The sequence below is a fragment of the Amphiura filiformis genome, chromosome 9 (assembly GCF_039555335.1).
Source record: "Amphiura filiformis chromosome 9, Afil_fr2py, whole genome shotgun sequence".
NCBI lineage: Eukaryota > Metazoa > Echinodermata > Ophiuroidea > Amphilepidida > Amphiuridae > Amphiura > Amphiura filiformis.
In genome coordinates, this window is record NC_092636.1 from 27,476,823 (window position 1) to 27,501,662 (window position 24,840).

General features: G+C 37.1%; 1 protein-coding gene and 1 non-coding gene across 2 annotated transcripts in view; both read right to left on the bottom strand.

The window, feature by feature from the left end:
- The window catches only part of LOC140160824 (glutamyl-tRNA(Gln) amidotransferase subunit B, mitochondrial-like), a 38,512-nt gene that overhangs the window by 8,972 nt on the left and 4,700 nt on the right, over positions 1–24,840 (bottom strand). Inside the window, exons 2-8 of the mRNA XM_072184134.1 lie at positions 23,204–23,366; positions 19,791–19,904; positions 5,084–5,282; positions 3,694–3,816; positions 2,208–2,321; positions 944–1,028; positions 317–551 (exon numbers count right to left, since the gene is read on the bottom strand). Of these exons, the coding sequence (XP_072040235.1) occupies positions 317–551; positions 944–1,028; positions 2,208–2,321; positions 3,694–3,816; positions 5,084–5,282; positions 19,791–19,904; positions 23,204–23,366 (1,033 nt within the window). The remainder of the gene's footprint in view (positions 1–316; positions 552–943; positions 1,029–2,207; positions 2,322–3,693; positions 3,817–5,083; positions 5,283–19,790; positions 19,905–23,203; positions 23,367–24,840) is intronic.
- On the bottom strand, positions 8,954–9,026 carry Trnav-gac (transfer RNA valine (anticodon GAC)). The gene has a single exon. It is a non-coding gene; the product is annotated as a tRNA-Val (tRNA).

The window sequence follows — 24,840 nt, forward strand, 5'->3', positions numbered from 1 at the left end:
ATTATAGCACATTGGTGACAAGTAAGATATGTATATTATAGGGGCAAGGACTACAACTACTATACTGAAAATTCAGCAACTCAAACAAGTAGTTATTGATTTATTGATCAAATATTGGTTTTGCCTCATTTTTGACTGTAACTCCACAACTGTTGTCTGTGCTGAAATAAAATTTCCAGCGCAGTAGTTGTAGTCCTTGCCCCTATAATATACATATCTTACTTGTCCCCAAAGTGCTATAATTTTGAGAAAAATGCAAAAATAGGCACAAAATTGGGCAGGGGTGTATAGTACCCCCTTAATGCAAATCACTTACCACTAATTTGATTGCACTTTCCAGCTTGATCCCATAATCCTTCACTAGTCTCTGCCTCTGCGCTTCAGGTAACTCGGGCAAGCATTGCCTTAATTCATCAATATTTACAGCAGATTTAACATTGGTGGCGCTCTCTATAGACTTGTTGTCATACACAATAAGGGGCGGAAGGTTCGGCTCTGGCATGAAGCGATAGTCTTGTTTGCCTTCTTTGTCTCGCATAGATATTGTCCCCCTGAAGTACAAAGTACATCACATGTTGGTTATTATACGTTCCAGCTACTGTGACACCTTGTGACGTTACACTGGACAAATTCCATTCATTGTCAGAGGAGGTTTGTGGATGTAAACAGATGGAGACTAACTAGAATCATGCGATTTGTAATAAGGCGAGGACTAAAAATAGTGTATATCTGGGATTCACTGGTAAAAAGCTCAAAATCAAACGACAATTTGCTTCTTTTTGTTTCAGCACTACATGTAGAGTGGATTAATGGAATTTGCTTCCACCCCAGATGACTGCCCGCATGCACATCTACCATCTACACTATACATAAGTCCCACATTGGTGTTTTTTTGGTGTTTTTTTTGGGGGGGGGGGTAAAAAGGTAATTACGGACGACTTACCCACTTTTCAAGTCATAGGCTCTTGTTTCTGGTAAAACTTCTCCTCCATTTTCTAATAGTTCAATCTGTCTCTGTATTTCAAAATCTGATAAAAAAAATATGGATTTATTTCAAAATTAGTGTGCCTGGGGCTGATTTCACAAAGAATTACTGCACACTGTAAACACTTTAGTGCATTATCTGTGTCAGACTGATAAATCTAATGTAGAGTCCGAAGTTTTCCGTTTTACGGAAAATGGAAAAAAAATCACGGAATCGGAGGTATACAACATGGAAAATGACATTTTCGTAAGACATGACAAAACTTGTTTAAAAGTTAAGAGAAATAAATGTTAAAAACAATCTTGAGTTGTGTGTGTCAATTTTTATGATATAAAATACTGTTTAATAATACAGCAATAAAGGTATGTTACTAAGGCATGAACCCCCTGTCCTTGCAAACATCATAACAGTCTGCCTATTATCGTGAGAAAATTCCAATCAGAGCATATTGATCGCGATATTGAACATTTTATTGTGACGTTAATATAATACATAATCATTGTTTAAACATTTTAAGCTTTATTCATAAAACATGGATTTACAAATTTTACAACACAGATTACAACACGGAAAATGGATTTTAAAAAACGGTAAACTTCGGACTCTAATCTAATGTAAAGCGACAAATATTTTAAATGGACAAAACTTTGCAAAATACCAGGCATACATTTACTGAAATGTTACATTGATTGTTTTCCTTGCTTTAAATTATTTCCTTAGCCCACAGGTAAAATAGCCTGACCTGACCCAACTTGACCATATGGACCGGACCGGTAAATATTTGAACGATGGATACCCGACCTGGTTTCGGTCTGGTCATGAGAAATTCAGGGTTTTGGGGTGCCCCACAGGGTACTAGCATATGTATCACACGCCAATACTAATTCTTCTTGAGGAAGCCAAATGGACTCTACATCAAACAATTTTTGCCTATTGACATGAAATGCAAGTTTTATCTTCATGAAGGCACATATTGATTACATCAAGTGATTCATTTTAAATCTTAAAATGTGTAAAAGTTGACTTTTTCGCATTAATTTTTCGCACTTTGTCAATTTTGAACTTTGTGATTCTAAGCTTCCATACATTAACTATACCTTTTTATTTGCACATCGTTATTTTTGCTTTGGCTGTTTGCATACATAAAGTATGTGCAAAATTAAATGTATAGCATGAAAATTTCCACTTTTACAGTAGTAAGGGGAAAGTTTATTGTATTTACCTACGGCAGTCTTGACAAATCTCATACTGTTGATATTTTTTACCTCTGACCTTGTTCCCCATGGGTCTCCTGGTCTGTTTACTGACACATTGGCGTCAACTCTCATCGAGCCCTCTGTCAGCAAGAAGAAAGAAAAACAGTTATTTTTAACACAATTTTTAATCATTGAACTTTTTGGAATACTTGATGTTTATCTTGTATTGAATATGATAAATAAAGGTATTGAAAAATGGCATGTACAGGATGAGTTACTGATAAGCGCCAATAAATCTAAGCACCCAATACAATAGGAGAGTGTGGCGCAATGGTTAGGGTACTTGCCTTTAGTGCACGAGGTCCCGGGTTCAATTTCCGGTGGTGGCGATTTGCTGGGATATTGACTTGGAAAAAAAAGTCTGAAATTAATTGGCAACTTCTGTAGATTAAATTCAGATTCCGCTCTCCCCATGTTTCATTTAGAATTGGGTAAATGAATCATGAAAGTACTCCGTCCTTCGGAGGGGATGTTAAGCCGTATCTCGCAGCCAGTTTTGAAAAGGACCCCAATGGAAATAAGCTTCAATAGAGGCTTTCTTGGGTTATCCAGGGTTGTCAAAAACCCAAACAATTCAAATCAAATGCTATTCCATCACATGCCTTCAAATATGATATCCGTCTTCGGCTGGACAAAAATATTGATGTGTTTCCAATCACCTGACTGATCTCTTAAATTCTCTGTATGTAAGTTGAAGCAGGACAAAGATGGTAGCATTGAGGACACAAGTTATGAATATCAGGTTATGGGTGTATCATCAGAGCAGTAGATGGGACTATCCCATCATGAATTGCACTGTATCTTCTCGCTCCATATACATGTATAGTAAATGCATACAAACAAATAAATAAAATAAATAAATTTCGGATTTATATAGCGCCTTTTTCCAGCTAGATCTTGAAGGATTCAAAGCGCTGTAATTTTGCTGCCATGGTGAATCATCACAATCAGATCGCATCATCTATGCCAGTTGCAGCCGAACCTGGGCCAGACCTATCCACACTTAGATTGTAACATCCACCAATTATCTGTGCAGCTCCCCAAATTCCATTGGGTGAAGGAAGTTTCTGATAACCAAACAACTAATCACCGATTTTTTGAAAGCAGGAGGAAACAGGAGATCCTGGGAAAAACCTGCGAGAGCGAGCATGGAATCTGTATAAACCAAATGCACATACAGTCCTTGGGCACGGCCGGGGCTTGAACCCGGGACCTCAGTGGTGCAAGGCGAGGGAACTACCGCTGCGCCAACTCGAGACCTATGAAAAAATTCACAATACATTAGGGGACAAATTCTTTCAACCAAAAGTCTTAGTACGCCTGGTTTAAGTGAGTAATTGGAAGTTGAAATAAGGGATTTTATGTACATTTTCAATGCCATGTGCAGTACTATTATGGTATCGCAAAGCATAATGGGATACTCCCTTCAGCTCCTGTGGATTATCAACTCACCTTCCATTTTGCCATCACATGTCCCTAAACATTGCAGTATTCTTCTCAGTTCAGACACCATAGCACCAGCTTCCTGTCCTGTATGCAAGTCTGGCTCACTAACCAACTCCATCAAACCTACACCTGATAGGATAAAAATTATCACATCTTGCTTTTGAAAATTCATCTTAAATTTTTTCAGGGCTGATGAATTTTAAAATAAGTTTCATGTTTTTCTTTTTATTTTGCAGGTTTAATTTGTCTGTTGTCAAATGAAAAGTTTGTACACATATATATACATGTATTGGGCGAATCCATTTAGAGTCCACACTCCCCTGTTGGGAAATATCTTCACCAGGGGGAGTATGAATTTTCAAATGGAATTAGGCCCCCCTCCCCCAAAATGTTGTTTGCTTGCTTGTCTGACCGACCGTTTCGGCAGTCCGTAATACTTTTTTTTACAATTTTCCCAAAAAGTTCATGAACTTTTCGTCTGGAAAACTGAAGATATAAAAGAAATGTTGTAAAATACCATTTCCTGCATGTTTTTCCCCCCTATCCGGATGTACCTGGCTGAGGGTTCCAATATTTCGTATTATCATCCTCAGACTCAGCGTCTACACAAAGTAAAACATTGTTGAACCTAAAAATGCAGTATTTTACATGTCAAATAAAGTTTGGTTTACCTTGAATTTGTCTTTGGTGGAAATGCTGTGATCAGTGCATGGTTTTCATACAAATAAGTACTTCACATTATACTTTTGTACTTGAAAAAAAAAAGATATTAAAGGAGGATTTCGTGATCCTAGCATCCTCTTTTTATGACATTTTTCAGTAGATATCCACGAAAAAAGCTTATTTCCAAAATTTCAGTTGATTCCGATTTTTGCTTATGCGAGTTATGCATGATTATGTGTATTACATGTACACTGCTCCATAGACAATGCGTTGTAATTTCGTTCTGGTGCACCAGAACGAAATTCAAATTTGGCGATAATTTTGCTAAACGAATTAATCTGCAAGAAATATTTGGTACATAAACATTATGTAGCCAGAGGTATCCAGTGGTGTAAAAATCTCAACATTTTTTGGGAAAAGTGGGGGGATGAGGCTGTGGATCACGAAATGCCCCTTTAAGAAAAAAAGAACAAAAAAAAAACTTTTCCTGACTGATCCAACTTCTGAAAGTGATCTATGGACAAACAAACAATTATTTTTTTGCCTTAGCACATTAACTAACTCTATTTTAAAACTCGCCCTCACTCTGTGGAACATTCAGGTTGAATCTTTTTCAGAGGGTGTATCTCAAAATGGAATTACCAATGTATTAAAATTCACACTCCCCCTTTGGAAGATATTACCAAAATCATCCACAGAGGGAGGGTGGACTTTAAATGGATTTACCCATTACCTGTTCTATTGAGGTCTACTAGTGACATGCGGTTGTCATCGTCGTGCAGACTCTTGCCACTGTCGTGTTCTAGTTGAATCTGCTTGATTCTCACTGTGTGCTGGGAGGGGGCCTTTTTACCTTTCCAATCGAATATTGCAAAATTAATTTGACCGTCTACAGCAAGGGGTAACCTCTGCTGGGTGATTTGATATCCCGCCTGTCAAACAAACAGAATGTAATATATTACAAAGTTGGATCATATTCCACTTAGTGCCTCAATATTGGATCCAAAAATCAAATAAAAAGCAAGATACAGAGACATAAAGGTTATATACGAACATCTTTATGTTTATCATTTTGTTTTTATAACTGTACAGATAATTTGGTTATGTAGCAAATTCAAAATGCTATATAAATTTTTATCAATATTTTGTTTATTCTGTAAATAATTATAATAATTATGATGACATTAAGGCATAGTATGTGGGGCCAGAGAGCACATCAGACACGCCAAATTGGATTCTGAATATGAGTAATGTCCTTCTGATATCAAATAATTTAGATTTTTTGATATTTGTGCTATAACACAAATTTTATGGCAATTATCAAAAATTAAAATTTTTGATATATATTAACAATCCTCAAAGTGAACTTTATCAATAATATTATGTACTTAAGGTTGGTCTGAACCCTGGAATTATGGAAACTTTCGGGCCTCATAACTGCTAAAGTGTTGGTGTAAAGTATATAAAAGTATACATATTTAGAATAGCAAAGACTTGATAAGTTCATCTGTGATGTCAAATTTGGGCCAAAATGCTCATTTTTGGCCCAAAATCCAAAAAAACGGTTTTTTGACCCACTTTTTTTTCGTGCAAACGTAAAAAAAAATTCTTGGGCCAAATTATTTTTTTTATTAATTTTTAAAAACTGGACAAAAATATCTAGGGACCGTTTTTTTATTTTTTTGAATTTTGACCAACTTCACCAAAAATATTTGAAATTTGGGGGTAAAATCGGGCTTTTTATGATTTTTTGAAAATTCAGCATTTTTGACCATTTTTGGTGCAAATTTCTTGAAGTTGGTCGAAATTCAAAAAAATGAAAAAACGGTCCCTCACAGATGAACTTATCAAGATGTTGCCATTCTAAATGTATACTTTTATATACTTTAGACCAACAATTTAGCAGTTATGAGGCCCGAAAGTTTCCATAATTCCATGGTTCAGACCAACCTTAAAGTGTATGTAGCTGGGAGGATAAGCTGTCTATCATACGAAAATATTGACTTTTTGTATTGAAGAGATACAGTTTTTTTTCTAAAAACACCTACAATTTTTAGGTCTGTATGGGAGAAAAATGTATAAATTGATAGTCAAGTCAAGTCAATTATATGTTTAATATGAACATAATAAGTTTGTACAGCACTGAGGGTTGATTTGTACCGATTTAATTTTTTTTTCCCGAGTCTTTTTTTCTCACAAAAACATTTTTCAAATAAAAAAATTAATTAAATGAGGTACAATTGCTCCAAAAACAAAATGCATGAGGCCTAGTATCAAGTTCAAGAAGCTTCTCAATAGCTATCTATTTCAGGATTTTTATCAGCAGTAACTTTTGAGCAAATGAGCGCTGTTGAACAAAAAAATTAATTTGGTGCTAGGACATAAATTTAATTGATTGATTGATTTGCCTATGAACAAAATGATATGCAAAAGATGTTCATAGCAGTTAATAACATCTCCTTAACATCTTTAAGGGGGTACTACACCCCTGCCCAATTTTGTGCCTATTTTTGAATTTCTCTCAAAAATTATAGCGCATTAGTGAAAAGTAAGATATGTATATTATAGAGGCAAGGACTACACTACTGCACTGGAAATTTTATTTCAGCACAGACAACAGTTGTGGAGTTACAGTCAAAAATGAAGGAAAACCAATTATTTGATCAATAAATCAATAACTACTTGCCTTGAGTTGCTGAATTTTCAGTGCAGTAGTTGTAGTCCTTGCCCCTATAATATACATTTCTTATTTGTCCCCAATGCGCTATAATTTTTGAGAAAAATGCAAAAATAGGCACAAAATTGGCCAGGGGTGTAATACCCCCTTAACATGCTTAAAGATGTTCTTAATTGCCATGAATTAAAGCAACATGCAATGAGAGAAATATTCTTTCAATTTAGGCTATCTAATTAAAACTATTTTTGAATCATGAACCAGAATGATAAAAAGAAAAATATACTAAAAATGGAAGCAGCAGCAGATAGATCCTGAAAGGGAGTTATGTTATCTGTGCGTCTACACTGCATGTGCTCCAATTACCTCGTTACAATGCGTTACGACTACTTTAAATCGCTTGTGTTTTTACAATATGTTATTTTTAGGGCATCCAATATAACAGTTGGGGGTACCTTCTGCTATCTTATTGGAACCCCGCTTACAAAATGCATATCAGGAGTGATGACTTTGTATTCAATTACTCCGATAATATTATGGTATATGACTTGATAGCATACTCGAGAAATTGGTGCTAATTGCAGGCTATACTTATTGTCATAATATTGTTCAATTTATGATATGATTGCATGTAGGCAGAGAAGTTACATTGTGTATCTCACAACTCCCATAATGCAATGCTTCCATTTCAATGTTCTGTACTGATTTGCAATTCAGTTCAACATGGGTTGATTGTGATGAAAAGGTACCTCAATGAACAGAGCACATCCAGGTCTTGCAAATTATGTTAATATCATGACTAATGACCTATGTTTAGGAGGCTGTTGTCGACAAGGTCACAAAGCAATTTTCCGATTGTCGACAAGCATGGACTAATTGTTGACAAAGACTAGTCATTAAAAAATTGAGCACAATGCAAGATGACAATGATAGGGCGGATTAATATACTTCATTTTGTAATAGTAAGGATACGTGTAATTGACAGCAATATATTGATATTGAAAATTCTACTTGACATCAGCCCTAATGTTTAGCCAGTCTATTCTCATCAACTTGAAAACAAACGGAACCTACACAAAGTAATAGGAGTGTCATTTGATGAAATGGGGTGCTGTCCCGGGGGGTGCTGTATCATGTTGCAAAGGATTCTGGGAAGGGTAAGCCATGTTCTCTGGCATGTGGGTTTATAGTAGCCATCAATTTCTGTGTTATTTAGAGTCCTGCTAAGAAATTTGATAGCCTTATAGTATTCATACATGTATCATTTTATAGTAGTACAGCAAAGTTGTTGACTTTTCAATATAAATATATCTGATTTATATAACTCATACATCTGCTTGTCATTCGATGAGCCAATTAAGATTGATTATTTTTGCTATTTTTAGCAAAACGACTATTGCACTCCCTGTGAGTTCAATTGTCCAAATTTCCATTGCACACAAGCGCAGCTACCTTGACAATGTTGATAAATGCGAGAGTTTAGCGAAGCCTCATTGAATGGAACAGAGAAGTCCATACATCACCTTGTAAAAATATTCTTACCATTGCAGGGAATGAAAATTAGAAAAGACATGTAGAATGCTCTTCAAGAAGAGCAAATAGAAGAGCTGTTTGCACCTGTGGCCATTAAAGCATAAAGAATTTAACAAGTCATCTAGAAGAGCTATAAGTCGCTGTTGCAAATGCAACTTAAGAATAGCTGCAGTGGAGTGATTGCTCTCACTCCTCTCAAAAGGCAGTCTCTACTCATAAATATTTAATAATTTGTATACCAAAAAGACCAAAGTCGGTAAATACCAAAATGGAGATATATTTATACAGGGGAAAGAAGAATTACGCATCGCACACTAGCACAATTAAACATGAATTTACAAATGGAAACATTACATGCATAGGCAGATATACCAGAGTAAAAACTCCGGACATACCTGCCTGTGCGGGGACTCGAACCCCAGACCTCTCGCTTGTCGGGCGAGCGCTCTTACCACTGAGCTACACAGACTGTCCCTGATAAACAGGACTCAAGTCTGGTACTTATGGATATGAGCATGCATGCGGGGTAAACAGTACAAACAACACATTACATACCAGTGTACGAGATCAATTAATGATGCTTACCCGCCGGCCTAATATAATCATGCAAACAAGGGAAGAGGCCTACGCATCATACACTGGAACATGGAAACATTCAAACATTACAAACTAGCGCACGAGATCAAGTTAATGATGCTTAATCGTATTCTTAATATATCAATATACAGGGGAAAGAAGAATTACGCATCGCACACTAGCACAATTAAACATGAATTTACAAATTATGGCAACATTACATGCATAGGCAGATATATTTAGGTGAAAATAAGGAGCAGAAATTCACTACAAACATTTGAAAATGAATGTTCAGTCCAACCTCCCTTATCATGACCTCTTTTATCCGGATCTCTCTGTTATCCAACCGTGTGGTCTTCAAAGGAAAACTTGTTTTTAGTGCTTGACACCTTAATGCTCTGAAGCAATCAGAACGATGTACATTATGCGGAGGCACCCTATTCAGCATTACCTTTGGATGTTTGATTATTTTCTTTATTTTCCACCTGACTTATCCAAATAAAATGGATAAACAATAATGTAACGTAATACACATTATATATGCAAAAAAGAATTCAGATTTAGGTGGCAAAAAAACCACCCCTGTTTTACAGGCGGATATTTTTTAAAGGCTAAAAATGGTGACATCCCGCTATCTCTAAGGTCCGCTATCTCTAAGGTTCGCTATCTCTAAGGTTCGCTATCACTAACGTGTAAAGACTAGCGAAATCAGAATCCCGTTATCTCTAATAGAGAAAATGGTTCACAAAAAAAAAAAAAAGGTCCGCTACTTCTAAGGTTCGATATCACTAATTTAGAATAAGGTTCGCTAGTTCTAAGGTTCGATATCACTAATTATAAATAAGGTTCGCTATCACTAATTTAAAATAAGGTTCGCTATCACTAATTTTGAATAAGGTCCGCTATCACTAATTTATTGAAGGTTCGCTATCTCTAAGGTTCGTTATCACTAATTCCAATTAAGGTCCGCTATACCTAAGGTTCGCTATCACTAATTTTGTTTCAGGTTCACTATCCCTAATTAATTAAGGTTCGCTATCTCTAAGGTTCGTTATCACTAATTTCGATTAAGGTTCGCTATACCTAAGGTTCGTTATCACTAATCTTAAATAAGGTCCACTATCTCTAATTTTAAATAAGGTCCGCTATCTCTAATTTCAAATAAGGTCCGCTATCTCTAATTTCAAATAAGGTCCGCTATCTCAAATTTTAAATAAGGACCTTAGAGATAGCGAACCGTAACCCTAAAAATGACCCTAAAATATCACCAAAAGGTTGAAAATATTACAAAAAAACTTTTTACACAGTTGCAGTGCATAACATGTTATTTGTTATACCAAATTACTACACAATCTATACACATAATGTAATATCTTTCATGATGAATTTGCATTCCTTTTATTTTAAGGAACTAAAAGTATCAAGGAAATATATTCATGAAGAAATGATGTACAGGGATTTGACACTGATTTGGTGTATCCATTGCTCTACATAACATTTTCAGTGGCCAAATTAATGTTACATGTAAGACAAACCGCACTTTTGTATTTTGTATAAACCTTTTAACAGGCCTTGTCATCTAGATTTTAAAGGCGAGTGGTTAATCACTCGCTGGCATGATTCTAGGCGAGTGGTCGAATTTGAACAAAATATCACTAAGGCCTACATGTATTTTGGTATAATCAAGTAGAGCTTCGGTCTTAATTACCATTTATGTATTTATGTTGAAATGCGTGCTAATTTTTTTGACTTTCTATGCTCGGAGGGGGCACAGAATCGATTAAATGCTGAAATGGCTGATTTTGGGAGATTCGCAGCGAGTGTCTATGGCGAGTAGAAAATTGCTCACTAGAAATCGAGTTTGGGCGAGCGGTGCAGAGCGAGAGCGATCACTCGCCTCAAACGGCAAGGCCTGTTTTAACCTTTATAAATGGCAAACCACATTTTATTCACATTAGGTCATTTGTCAATATTCCCCATTTTCTAGGCAACTATTAGTATATGGATGGGTAATTCTTTTTCAAAAATCTCCCCCTTCCCATAGCCCAATTTTCCCAGCCCCTCCCCCCAAAAAGTAACTTATTTAATATTTACCACCCTGACAATGGAAGTTACAGTACAAGAGCCCCCGCTGCAGAGTGATATTCAGGTGGTTCTCAATGTAAACTGGCTAGATCTCATGCTAGACGATAAACCCAGGAATCAGTTGCCGTTGCTACCAATTCATCATCTACCAATTCATCATTAGATACCAATTCATCATCATCTCCTTCATACAAAATTTCCAACTCAAGTTTAAGTGTTGTTCAAAATTATAAGTATTTGGGTGTTATTATTTCCTCTAATCTCAAGTGGAATGACCATGTTAATCATGTTGCCTCTAGTAGGGGGGTGTGTTATTTTGCGAAAATGAACTTTTTATTTTGGGGCCCCCTTCAAATTATGGTATGACCATTGTGAAACTAGAATATGAAAAAATTTTCTGAAAAAAGTTGCAGAACCCCCTGTACATGCCCCTTGAAAATTTTGTGACAAGGTTTCCGAATTCGGAAGGCTTGCATATACATTAGTACAGAGCAGACGACATATGAATGGTAATATCATGTTAATTTGGCCTCATATCAAATGATGGTGTTTGTTTATGTTTATTTTCTTAAATTTAGATGTCTTTTGGATCAAGATATATATTTATTTGACCCTCTTTGTGTTTGTTTAGAGTCTTCTATGAGGCTTCTATGAAATATAGGCCTATATTACATGACCATAAATATAAGTATTCATCGTATACTTAATTTTGTGCAGATTTTATGACCAAGGTGTATGCTATAATTCTAGAACATCTCGGCTTGTTGGTTTTATTAAACGCATTGTCCGTTGCAATGACCCTGTTATCTTAACTAGGCTTTTTAAAACCCTGTGCCACCCCATTCTTGAGTATGGTGCTCCTGCATGGCTGCCCTATCAACAAAGTCAGATAAACCGTCTTGAAAATGTTCAGAAGAGGTTGGCACGTTCATGCATTCCAGCACCTAGGGGGTAGACATAGGACAAACGCACGGCGCATGCGCAGCCCGGGATCTTTAAACAAACCGGAAATGTCACTTTTTGATGTAAACAGAGTTCGTACATGGAAACTATATGCAGAAATTTCACCTTTTTACTGTCTATAAATAACGCGATCGGATGAAACTAACTTGACGAATATAATCATTACAGTAATGACTTTTATCAGCATTAATGGTTTGGCTTGGTTTGAAAAAATAATATCAAAAAACATCGTTTTACTTTCCGCCTTCATGTCAAAAAAATGAACGTAAATTTTCTCGTAATTTTAGTATAAAAATGTTATCAAAACCATGCCAATGGCAAGCTGAGTTTTTCATTTTAAGACCTGAAACTTAGAAATAATGTTTGGAGGATGTTTTCTTATTAAAAACTTTTGAGACGGAGGATTGGTTCACTGAAAGTGAAGTTACAAAGCAAAATACGGCGGGCAAGACCTGCGAACAGTGCAATGATTTGCCTTCAATTGTACAGGTAAGCTTAAAACTGTAGGCCTATGGGACCGTTCACAAACACTTGTTCAAGGGGCCTGATGCAAAAAAATTCACAAAATTTTTGCCCTCCCCCTTATCGGATCTCAAAAATTTCAGCCCCCCCCCTTTTTGACATGAAAATTATGGGTCAACCCTATAGAAAGGCATTTTTCACATTTTTTGTGGTCAATTTTTTCAGACCCCCCCCCTTAGGAGGGTCAAAACTTTTAAGGGCCCCCATTTTGCATCAGGCCCCCCTAACAAGTGTTTGTGAACGGTCCTTATAATAATGCTATGAACTTAGAAGTATTTGAAACCTGTTCAGTATTTTGGTACAGCAGCTCTATCCAGAGCAGGATTCAGTTAATATTGGGCCAGAACAAGATGCGATTTTTGGCTTACACCCTAAAAAGTGTAGGAAAAGGTTAGGATTAGGAACACATTCAAATATGCAAAATTTCCAGCTCACTGCGCTCGTACTATGATAAGACAATTTAAGGTTCCCCAAAATCTTGCATGTGTAAGGGGGGGGAAGGAAAAGATTTTTTTGCACGACAAAAGGGGGGGAGGGTTTTGGCACGTCAAAAGGGGGCAAAGATTTTGGCATGGCCGAGGGGGGGGGCAAGCAGCCAAAAATTCTGCTTGTATTGATGGTTTCTTGCACACTGTCACTGGCCCTTCAAATAGCTTAGTCCTATCGAAACAAAATATGCCCGTCCTCCTGAAAATCTTTCCGACGCCACTCAATCTTATATGGAAACCAAAACTTGACCACTTGAGTGCACATCATCAGGGGTTGCAATGAGTTTTGAAAATTAATACAGGCTTGGCGTGCTACAAATCACACTTCTAGAAATTGTTAAGGTGGGCTTGTCAGCTTGGCTATTGGGTGGGTTATTGCTCTCTGTAGTCTGTAAGAAATTTAGAAATTTGAGCTGTGCTATAAATCGCACTCGGCAGGGCCGTAGCAAGCGGGGCGGTTGGGGATGCCATGGCCGCCCCACTTTTTGAGAAATTTGTTATGTTTTTCTTTATATCTTTATTTCAATTTGGGCATATATTTGTATTTTGGCCGCCCCACATTTATGACGGCCGCCCCACATTTTGCAACCTTGCTACGGCCCTGGCACTCGGGCAGGTGAATTAAGATGTGTGATCACACTGGCGTGCCTTAAAACTCAATCCCTGGCACATGCCTTCCTCACGGTGAGGGGCCCAAAAAAGGTAACTCCGGCCCTGAGCCCCGGGGAAGGGGAGGCACACCAAATTTGGAGGTGATGTGTATGTAGGGCTATTAAGACCCCCTTTTTCAGCGTCGCTGTCACCCAAAGACCCCATATTTGTTTTCGAACACATGCCCTGTCACCCAAAGACCCCCTATTTTTTGATCTGTCACCCAAAGACCCTTAAATTTTTCAATAGCAACTTGGCATTTAGGCAAAATCACCCAGTCAGTACTCTTTCCCCCAGTAAAACCCAAAATTACAAAAATTACCACTTTTTTTGCGGTATTTTTTTTTAACAGGTGAAAATATGTTTTTACAGGTGAAAATTTCAAAAAAAATTTAAAATCATGGAAAAATTTCTAGAAAAAAAAAAAAATCTGTTGAATTCTGCACCTTGAAGATGAATTTTTAGCAATTTAGATAAAATGACATGATCACATGATGATAGAGGCACTGGTAATTTAATTGTTATCAAAAAGTGAGAAGCATTAGTAGGCTATATAGTAAAACAGTCAATTTAAAGGCCCTATGTCACAGGGGAAGTTGCCCAAAGTGGTCCAGAATTGTCAAAATAATATAAAGTTATTCAAAGTTTCACAAACTTGCTTAAAACTTCCTCGAAATTGCGGTAAGTTGCACAAAGTTGCTTTTTAAGTTTCTCAAAATCGCGTAAAGTTATTCAAAATTTCACAAAATTGCTTAACATTTTCTCAAAATTGCTTAAAGTTGCTGAAAAGATGCTCAAAAGTTTTCAAAATTACTCAAAATTGCTTTAACTCCCGCGCAAGCTGCGTAAAGTGAGCGCGGATTCCATCAAATTGTCAAAAATTTTCCAGTGCAGCACAAATAGGTCATGCAACCTCACACACTTTTGGGGAACTTTACGTAACATTAAAAAATGTTGCAAAATTTCGGACATTTTTGGAGAATTTTGACACCTTTAGGCAACTTCCCCTGTGACATGTGGCCTATTTAAGGAAGAAATTAACTTAAATTGATCAAAAATGGTAAAAATGAACTGAAATTGATTAAATAAGTGACTTAAAAAAAATCATTTGATTTTAAATCATGAAAATGATTTAAATCTTGATTTAAATTAATTGAATCAAGCTAACCCTGTAGGGATACAATGTAAAATTTTAAACCAACTCAGTAGTACTCCAACCTTCACTGATCCAACTTGGAATTAGCAGATTGGCTTGCAGACAATTTGCCCCTCAATTTAATTGGGTGTGGTCTGTGCCCCAGGCACTCTTATAATATGTTTTAATGTTCACCTTTTTAAATTGTGTGTGTGTAACATAATATGTTTATCTATACATATGTCCCTCCCCTAACATTTGTATCTCAAACTCACACACACAAGTATGTGAAAGCCATTTTAGCACATAGCCCTACAGTGAGGTAAATAAGAATTGAAATTCTTGTTGTTGCCCACACAGTTAAAAAGATCTCATGTGCTATTTTTACTTACCAGTAGCACTATATGCTGTGCCTTTAGTACAGGCCCTTAAAAAAAAGTATACATACACACCCCCACCCAGTAGAACCTAGCTTAGCTTGTTTTTCTAGAAAACAATGGGGAAAAAAAGGAGCATAGCACATAGCTTATGCGCAAAATATTTTTGGTGCCTTGATGTGCAAGTGAAGTACAAAAAATAAAATTAAGTTAAAAAGTTTTTTTAATGTATTGATGGGACAGGGTGAAATTTTGAAAATGTATTTTCCTTTCACTGCCTAGTGCCTACATGTGCATTTAAAGTCTGGTTCTTACTCCACATCACAGCGCGATACGATGTTTGTGTTATCCAGTTCTAATAACATGTGAAATGTATGCTTAATGTATAAACATATGTGTTATCAGGAACTTCATGTTAAGAGGGTTCGTGTTAACGAGTTGCCACTGTATCTTTACTGCTGACAGGGGCATATTGAAGAGTGTTGGAAACATGGCAGGACCTTGGGCAAGTGTAGTGAAAATAATTACAGGCCAATATACACCAACCTACAGGTGATGAGGTTGGTTTTTTTTTTGGGGTGTGGTGGAGGCAAGTCCATGTTGAGTGGTGGGACAAAGTTAGTGATCAAAACTGACAAACAAAACTGCATTGGGATTACCAAATCTATACGGTACACATGGAAGACATCACCTTAAGCTCCCACAAAGGGATTGTAGATTTCAAATTAATGTAGTCACCCATTTAGGGTTCCCCTTTTGAAATTCACACAAGATTAAGGTCATGTCTTCCATAGGGGGTACTGGTGTATAAAATTCAACTGGAATAGCCCATATGATTACTTGGTTTTAAGATCAATATAATCCTCAGGTACCATGTTGAATGCAACTTTGCAACTTTGTTTCGTTGTGTGACTTGTGACCCTGTGAATAGCACATGACCCGTGTTCAGTTCATCATGTCATATTAAAGCTATCAAACCAATTGCAGTGCAAGATAACAATAATAATGTAGTGCCTGTTATATTGCGGAGTAAATTTTGGGCAGAAAGCTATAGAACTGTATAGTCTACGACAGCACTTGGATGGTTTTTTTGGAAGCTTAAAAAAAAGGTAACTTGAGACTCCTTTATATACTGCTGCCTGGCGAGCCAATATGCCACCCCTTAACGCTGAAAAGTTTTGGCAACACTACTTAAGTCCAGTTTCAAGTCCAAGTCCATGGCTCAAGCTCTACAGCACTGCTAGTGCAATGCCCCTGTCAGACTTTCAATCAAGGCTTGTCAATGGTTCATACTTCATGCCGCTTGCCGCAGCGGCAAGACATATCAACCAATGACAAGCCTTGATTGTGTCCGTTTGTCTTAAATTATGTGTGCGCCACGCCGTTCAGCGGCATGGTACAAAACCAGCATTAGGCCTATAAATTGCTGTGGTGCATCCATGGATTTTTTTCTCCCAAGCAGTGCATGGAGGATCATCCTGCCACTTTGTTTATGTTGTCATATGGCAATGCATGTGACTTTAACTTTGTGCTTCTCTTGTTGGCTTGAATCATGTACCTTATTGAATCAGTGGAATTGTAAAATTGTGTGTAAGGGGCTGTGCAATAAAGTATGGGGGTAATTTTTTTAATTGCTCCCCCCCCCTTTTAATTGGCCTGCCAACACACATTGCTTTCCCCCAATCTTAGCCTGCCAAAATAAAATCTTTGCAGCCCCCCCCCCCCATTTGCACTGCCCAATTTGCAAACTTTAACAGGCTATATCATATTCCTCGAAGGGGGTCCCAAATATAGGGGGTCATAAAATTTTTGATGACCACAATGGGAGTCACAAGATGACCACAAATAGTGTGTTTATTTTATTCAAAAAGACTGATTTCAATACAATTTTAGCCTGTTTAGGGGATAGGTGTATGGTGGTCATAAAATTTTTGTTCCCGAAATACAGGTGGTTGTATTTATTAACGCAGACCTTTAAAAAAAGGAAATGATAGCCCCCTAAATGTGCTAGAATATGATGGGAGTGTAGCGAGCAGGAAATTTGCATATTTAATATTTCTGCAGTGTTTTCCAAAAGGTGCCAGTAAATATGTGTCAAAAATTGCTTCCCTCCCACAACCCCCTCTCGTCCTGCCAAAAATTGCTTGTGCCCCTTCTCAGCTTGCTAAAAATCTTATCCCCCCAATTTTACCCTCCCAGGGGCTCATAATTATATTGTACATAGCTCATATAGAACACCATAGGCCTACAATATCTCCAAGGACTCAAAGATGCAAACTTGACATTCAAACTTATTGAAAATGGAAAAAAAATTGCTTATGCCCCTTCTCAGCTTACCAAAAATGTCCCCACCCTCCAATTTTACCCTCTTGAGGGCTCATATATTGTACAGACCTGCAGGCTCAAAGATGCAAACTTGGCATTCAAACTTATTGAAATGGAGGCTTGCCAAAAATCTTTTCCCCTAATTTTCCCCTTCCAATCCAAGGGCTCATAATTATTGTACAGACCCGTTTATAAAATAGGCCTACAATATCTCCAATGGCAATGACAATGTCCGACTGCACCGACTCAAATAGGCAAACTTTTGACTTCAAACCTATTGAAAATGGAGAAAAATGTAAAATGCACTGAATTTATTCACATTTTGCAAGATGCAAAGTCATGTAAATAAGGGTCCTTATAAAATTTGAAGCTTCACTACAAGCTACTACATTTAGATACATTTTGAATTTGTGAGACGTTTTAAGCTTACCTACTGTGCACTGAGCAAATACGGGTCGTTTTGGGAAAATCATGCCCGGCCGTATTTTGCTTTGTAACTTTACTTTCAGTGAACCAATCCTCCGTCTCAGAATTTTTTAATAAGAAAACACCACTCCAAACATTATTTCTTAGTTTCAGGTCCTAAAATGAAAAACTCAGCTTGCCACAGGCATGGTTTGGGCAACATTTTACACTAAAATTATAAGGAAATTTACGTTCATTTTTTTTACATGAAGGCGGGATGTAAAACGATGTTTTTCAATATTATTTTTTCAAACCAAGCCAAACCATTAATGCTGATAAAAGTCATGACTGTAGTGATTATATTCGTCAAGTTAATTTCATCCGATCGCGTTATTTATAGACAGTAAAAAGGTGAAATTTCAGTATAGTAATCCATGTACGAACTCTTTGTTTACATCAAAAAGTGACATTTCCGATTTCTTCAAAGTTCCCGGTCCGCGCATGCGCCGTGCGTTTGTCCTATGTCAACCTAGGGGGGAGCTTACTTACAAATTCAGACTGGAAAAACTAGGCCTTTCATCACTTGAAAAGAGATTTCATTACTTAGCCATAGCTTTTGTCAGTAAATGTCTCTATCGTGTGTATGATGTGGATCCTTTTGTTTATGTTCAAATTAACACTCGTCATACTGACACTACAAAATTTCACCACAATTTTGGTAGGACAGATTGTTTCAAATATAATGTTTATACGCGTTTTCCCGTGGAATTCCAATCATTACCTCTCCACATTAGAGATAAGTTGAATATCAGTCTTTCTAGCTTTTTATCTAACTGTAAATTACATTTTAAACAATCCAGCTGGCTGGTTGATTCTTAACTAAATGTAAATGTAAATAATTTATTATGTGCAATATCATTATTTTCTTTTTCTTTAGATTTGGAGCCTTTGGATGAGATGGTTGGAGAACAACATGCATGCACTTTTGTTCTGTTTCTTCATGGAGTGCTTTTAGGTTGACCACTTCGAAAGTGGCATTTGCTACTATTTGGTCTTCCCTGCCAGGGCACTCTCGTTCTTGTTCGTCCCTGTGTTCTTGACTTGTATCCTGTTCATCTACACACCTCGCCCAAATGCTCCCCCTTTTTTGCTGTTGATGATATTTTATTGGTAGGAATGTCATTTTATTGTTTAATTAAATTTAATGATTGTATTTAATTTAAAATCGATTTCCCTCATTATTTTCATTTTTGAATGTATTTTATCATGATTGTATTGTACTTTTATATTTTATGAATTTTGTTTTGTATTATGTGTTTTTTCTGGCAAATAAAATGAAATGAAATGAAATGAAATCTACAATGCATGTCTACAATGCCTCGTCAACAATGCATCGCATCGTCTACAATGCATCTTGCTATACTTTACATTGACCATGTTGACAAACATCTGAATAGCCCTCTGCATAGTGCTGCGCATGGAAAATTTAACCTGAGGTACAGCCCTGCATTGGGCTAATCCAGTTGAAATCCATACACCCCCATACATAACCTTAATCTCCCACACAGGGAGTTGTAGATTTCAATGGAGTCACCCATTTGAATTCGCACTTCCTGTGTGAAAGATTATGGTCATGTCATCGTCTTCCATATAGGGGGGGGGGGGCGTATGAATTTCAACTGGAATAGCCTATGGTTATTACTTACCGGTAGATCAGCATAGAAGTAGTGTTTTCTATCAAACAGTGATTTCTTGTTGATGTGACATGATAGAGCTAAAGCTGTCAAGACTCCGGCTTCAACGCAGGATTTGTTAAGAGCCTGCAAATAATATGTGGCACAAGTACAAAGGAATAACCTTTATTATTTGCCCCCTAGTAAAATGGAAGCATTCATATTGGAGAAGCTGGAATGTCATGTGCAATGCCACAGGATATATAAGCATATGTGACACAATCTGATCCGTGGAGGCCAAAGGCGGCAAATTTGAAATTGAGATAAAGGTGAAAATATGGAGTAAAAAACATGACAATAATATACATAAGAAAATAAACATCACATAACTTAAGAACCAAGTATGCTAGACCTTTGGGTCCATGCACATGAAAAGTTGCACATCACTAGAGGGACTGATATATCATCGATATGGGACACATTCTGAAATGCATTGAACATGCTAAGGAACCGGCGATGGTTCCCGGTTCAACGCATGTCCCCGGTTGGAATGTAAAGCTGCATAAAAATGTCTACATATGAGGGTGATTTCATATGCACACACACACCCCCCTTGCACACACACCAGTATTCCCGGCCACCTTAGTTCCATAACCATTACGGTATAGACCACTTGGCATGTGACGTCATTGCCCGGCAGTATGCGTGCGCATTATGACAATTTACATTGTTCTTTGCCCTGCAGTGTGCGTACGCATCGTAGTCTGCTAAGGGCATGTGCATTTGAAATCTCCCACCACATTTCATACAATACAAGAAAGCCATTGAACAGTGTAGCGGCTCGTTCGAGCATATCAATAGACGAGTCCCTCGCCTTTGTTGATAAACAGTGATGTCAAGTGGTCTATAGGACATTTTTTGTTTTTGCTATAGCCCCTGAATGAAATGTATTTAATTATGTTTGTACTCACTCAGGTAGCATTGTGTGTGAATTTTACATCCGAACTAAGTGCTATTCTTTTTTATGGGCATTTTAGTGTCTAAAATGGCCCAAAATGAGGGTTTTTCAATATTGCCGTCCATTTCTAATCGTCACTCCCATAGACTTTACACGTAAAATAAAAAGGCTCATAAAAATTTAATAGTTCGGATGTCAAATTCACACAAAATGCATTTTGAGTGATTACAAAGATAATTAAATACTTTTCATGCAGGGGCTATGTGGAATTTTTTTTAATGTATTCCTTGTACAATGAAATTACCCTATAAAATGTCCATTGGAAACAAAGGTGGGCCATCGGGTCGATACCTAGCCGTCTATCACATGACCAGCCCAGCGGGTCAGTTGCCTGATGAAGTATGGTGGTTCCAGACAAAACGTAGCAAAAGTTTCAAAAAGTAAGTTCCAGTATTTGATTGAATTCCAAAACTCTGTTCCCTGACATATTGACAAAGCATCCAATATGAACACTTCTTTTCCCTCTGTGAAATGCAATCAAACATGAAAGAACCTGACTTCTCCTGTTAAGTTCATTCACTATGGACCACAAGAGCCTCATCCTAATGGCATAGTCCAATTACCTCAATTACATAATCATAGTGCAAAATTTCACCTCAAGTTGCAGAGTATGAGTTTTTGTACCCAAATCTTCAAAGGTCATTCAATGAATGTACAAATGTATTGGGGTTTAAGAACTGTTCCCCTGAGATGAGCATGTTGTGGATCCTAGTGATTGACAAAAATAAAATAAGGCTCCACATTACACAAAACCTAAGTTGACTTATGCCTATTGGGACCATCTGTTTATGCCATCTCTTAACTAAAAAGCTCTTTTGTATGCATTAGTACTGATCTCCCAAGAGTAACAGACCAGGCAGTATTCATTTTCAACAAAAAAAGTAACACAGATTCAAAGAATACATGATTAATGTCATTTTATTTAGGATATGTTCCACTAGACACAAACATCTTAGTCATCTATACATGCATCATGTATTCATGTTGACCACTTCCAAGTTGTCTTAAAGCCATGTTGCATTATTGCTGAGGATGCCTTGAAGTTTTGTCAAAATTCTGACTTTTAGATGATTGTAATGTATTTTTTAAACCAGTATACCCTGCAAAAAGTTTAATAGAGGTTATCCACTTTACTCATGTGTGACTTCTAACAAAAGGCGCTGATTCCCGTAGTATTCCTTATTCAAAACAATTCAATGCATGACCTCGGAGTTACCTGCATGACTCTTGGCGGGCTATTTTGAAACAGTCATGGTTGCACATGCAGGTACTTCTTTTGAAAGTCCTAAACAAGGTATAGCAGTCGTTGATAGGATATGCAGCTTATAGAACACGGATAACCTCTATAAAATGATGTGTTCCATTGTTTTATTCACACTATTGAATATTAGTCAAATGCATATGCGATGTTGATAACACTCTACATACATGGTACAGGATAGTCATAACACATCAAAAGGACAGACCTCAGTCACAACCGACGGGGTGACATGCATTGGAGACATCATCGGTGCTAGAATTAAACTGCGATTTTCTTTGCTTTATACCTCAGTTGTTGGGCTCAGTTGTTCGGCTCAAAACTTTATTATACCTCAGTTGTTCGGCTCAAAATCATTTTGTGGAAAAGAAATACAAATCTATTTTTATGGAAAATGTTGCAATAAGGCTTTACAAATAAAATATTAAGACTTTCGTTCTTTTACCCACAAAATGTTTAGTTTTCACAATCAGTTATGAACCATTTCAATAATTTTGAGCCAAACTAGAATGACAATATGAAAAATAATTACTATTTACTTCCAGCACAATTGTGAATGTGTGCATTGATTGGCTCAATGTGCTATGAACGTCCTGTAGACATGTCAGCCATATGTAAGTCCGACTGATATTCTGATTAAGGCAGGGATTTTCGGGCGGGCTCGTGGATATCCGCCCGAAATTACATCAGGGTATTTCCTGCCCGGGTGCCCAAAATTCCAAATTCAAATTCAATGCACTTTGATATCATTAATAGAGTATGACATGAAAACAAATTATCAATTTTCATATTAAAAACACAAAACATCGTGCAAATTTTTTTTAGGTCAACCATGAATGATCCTAACATTTAGGTCTAGGTCCAGGGACACTACAAAACCAAAAAAAAAAAACCTGATTAATTCTCGGGATCCTAAGGTTTTCTCAGATTTTGTCACATATACATTCAGGCGCCTAAATGACTGAAACTGGAAAAATATGTCTCCTACCGACCCACTCTCTTTAAAGGGGAAGCCCTGCCAGAGCAGTTCTTCTGGGGTAAACCAAACCTGCCTGGTTATCAAATTGATCAGTGTTATCTCTGAATTTGACAGGTGATAATTGATGTTTTAATGTTACCGTATTGCATTAATTAGCACCTGTCAAATTCAGGCCATGATGAGAGACTTACCGGGAGTGTTCCTGGAAGTGAGGCATCGAAGAATGACACGAGCGAGTTAGGAGGAGCTAAGAATTTGACTTCTGATCCAGAGAAAAGTTTGGATCTGGAGGAGACCTGCGCATGGATTTCTAATCCTACTACAGCAAGCCATTCACCATTTGGAGTCTTGTACCTGAAAAGATAATCCAGTAATAACAAGGTCAAATTAAAATAATAAATTTAAGATAGATATTATAATACAGCAAGGTTTGAAACAGGATAGAGGATAGTAATTAAACAAAAATTCCTCTTGTGCATTCTCTAATATACTGGCAGAATATTCCAGTTTTCACCTCGATGTGGCAGGGACGCCAATGTGCGTTTCATTGGGCGCAGCTTCAAATTGCTAGCATTCGCTGAAAGCATTGGCACACATACGCTTAAAGACGCCACATATATGCGCACGCGAAATAGCAGCCTCAATGCACTGATTTAACTGCCACAGTCACGGCGACGGTTCGCTATCTCTAAGGACCGCTATCTCTAAGGTTCGCTATCCCTAAGGTTTGTTATCACTAATTACGAAAAAGGTCCACTATACCTAAGGTTCGATATCACTAATTTTTAATAAGGTTCGGTATTTCTAAGGTTTGATATCACTAATTTTAAATAAGGTTCGCTATCTGCTATCTCTAATTTTAAAAAAGGTCCGCTATCACTAATTTATTGAAGGTTCGCTATCTCTAAGGTTCGCTATCACTAATTTAAAATAAGGTCCGCTATCTCTAATTTTAACAATCCCGGTATCCCTAAGATTCGCTATATCTAATTTTAAATAAGGTCCGCTATCTCTAAGGTTCGCTATCACTAATTTAAAATAAGGTTCGCTATCTCTAATTTTAAATAAGGTTCGCTATCTTTGATTTTAAATAAGGTTCGCTATCTCTAATTTCAAATGAGGTTCGCTATAGCGGTCCTTATTTAAAATTAGAGATAGCGGACCTTATTTGAAATTAGAGATAGCGGACCTTATTTAAAATTAGAGATAGTGGACCTTATTTAAGATTAGTGATAACGAACCTTAGGTATAGCGAACCTTAATCGAAATTAGTGATAGCGAACCTTAAAGATAGCGAACCTTGATTAATTAGGGATAGCGAACCTTAAACAAAATTAGTGATAGCGAACCTTAGGTATAGCTGACCTTTATTGCAATTAGTGATAGCGAACCTTAGAGATAGCGAACCTTTATACCAAAACTCCGAAACCCACGCTTTTTCTAAGCCTGGTTACTGATCATACATGTAGGTAAGCAGTGTCCGTTTTAAAATGTTATAAAATCTGGTCATCCGCCAACATTTTTGGTCATCCGTATAAATCCCCCCAAAGTAGGGAATTCTCAGAATTTCAAGAATCAAAAAGTAATGTAAACAGTCTATTTCAACAAGTACATACTCCAGCCATTGGCGGCCTACTTTCCACTATGGTTTGAATTTTCTCATCCATTTTAATGTATTTCTGATCATATTCCCTAATCGAATTCCCTCTTCTTGGATTTAGAAGCGTCAGTATTTTCGTTGTGACCGTGCCCACCCACAAAGAAATCCTGAATCGAAATTTGCCTCGCCATTTTTTCTCAAGTACGTGCGAGGCGACGTCACAACAAC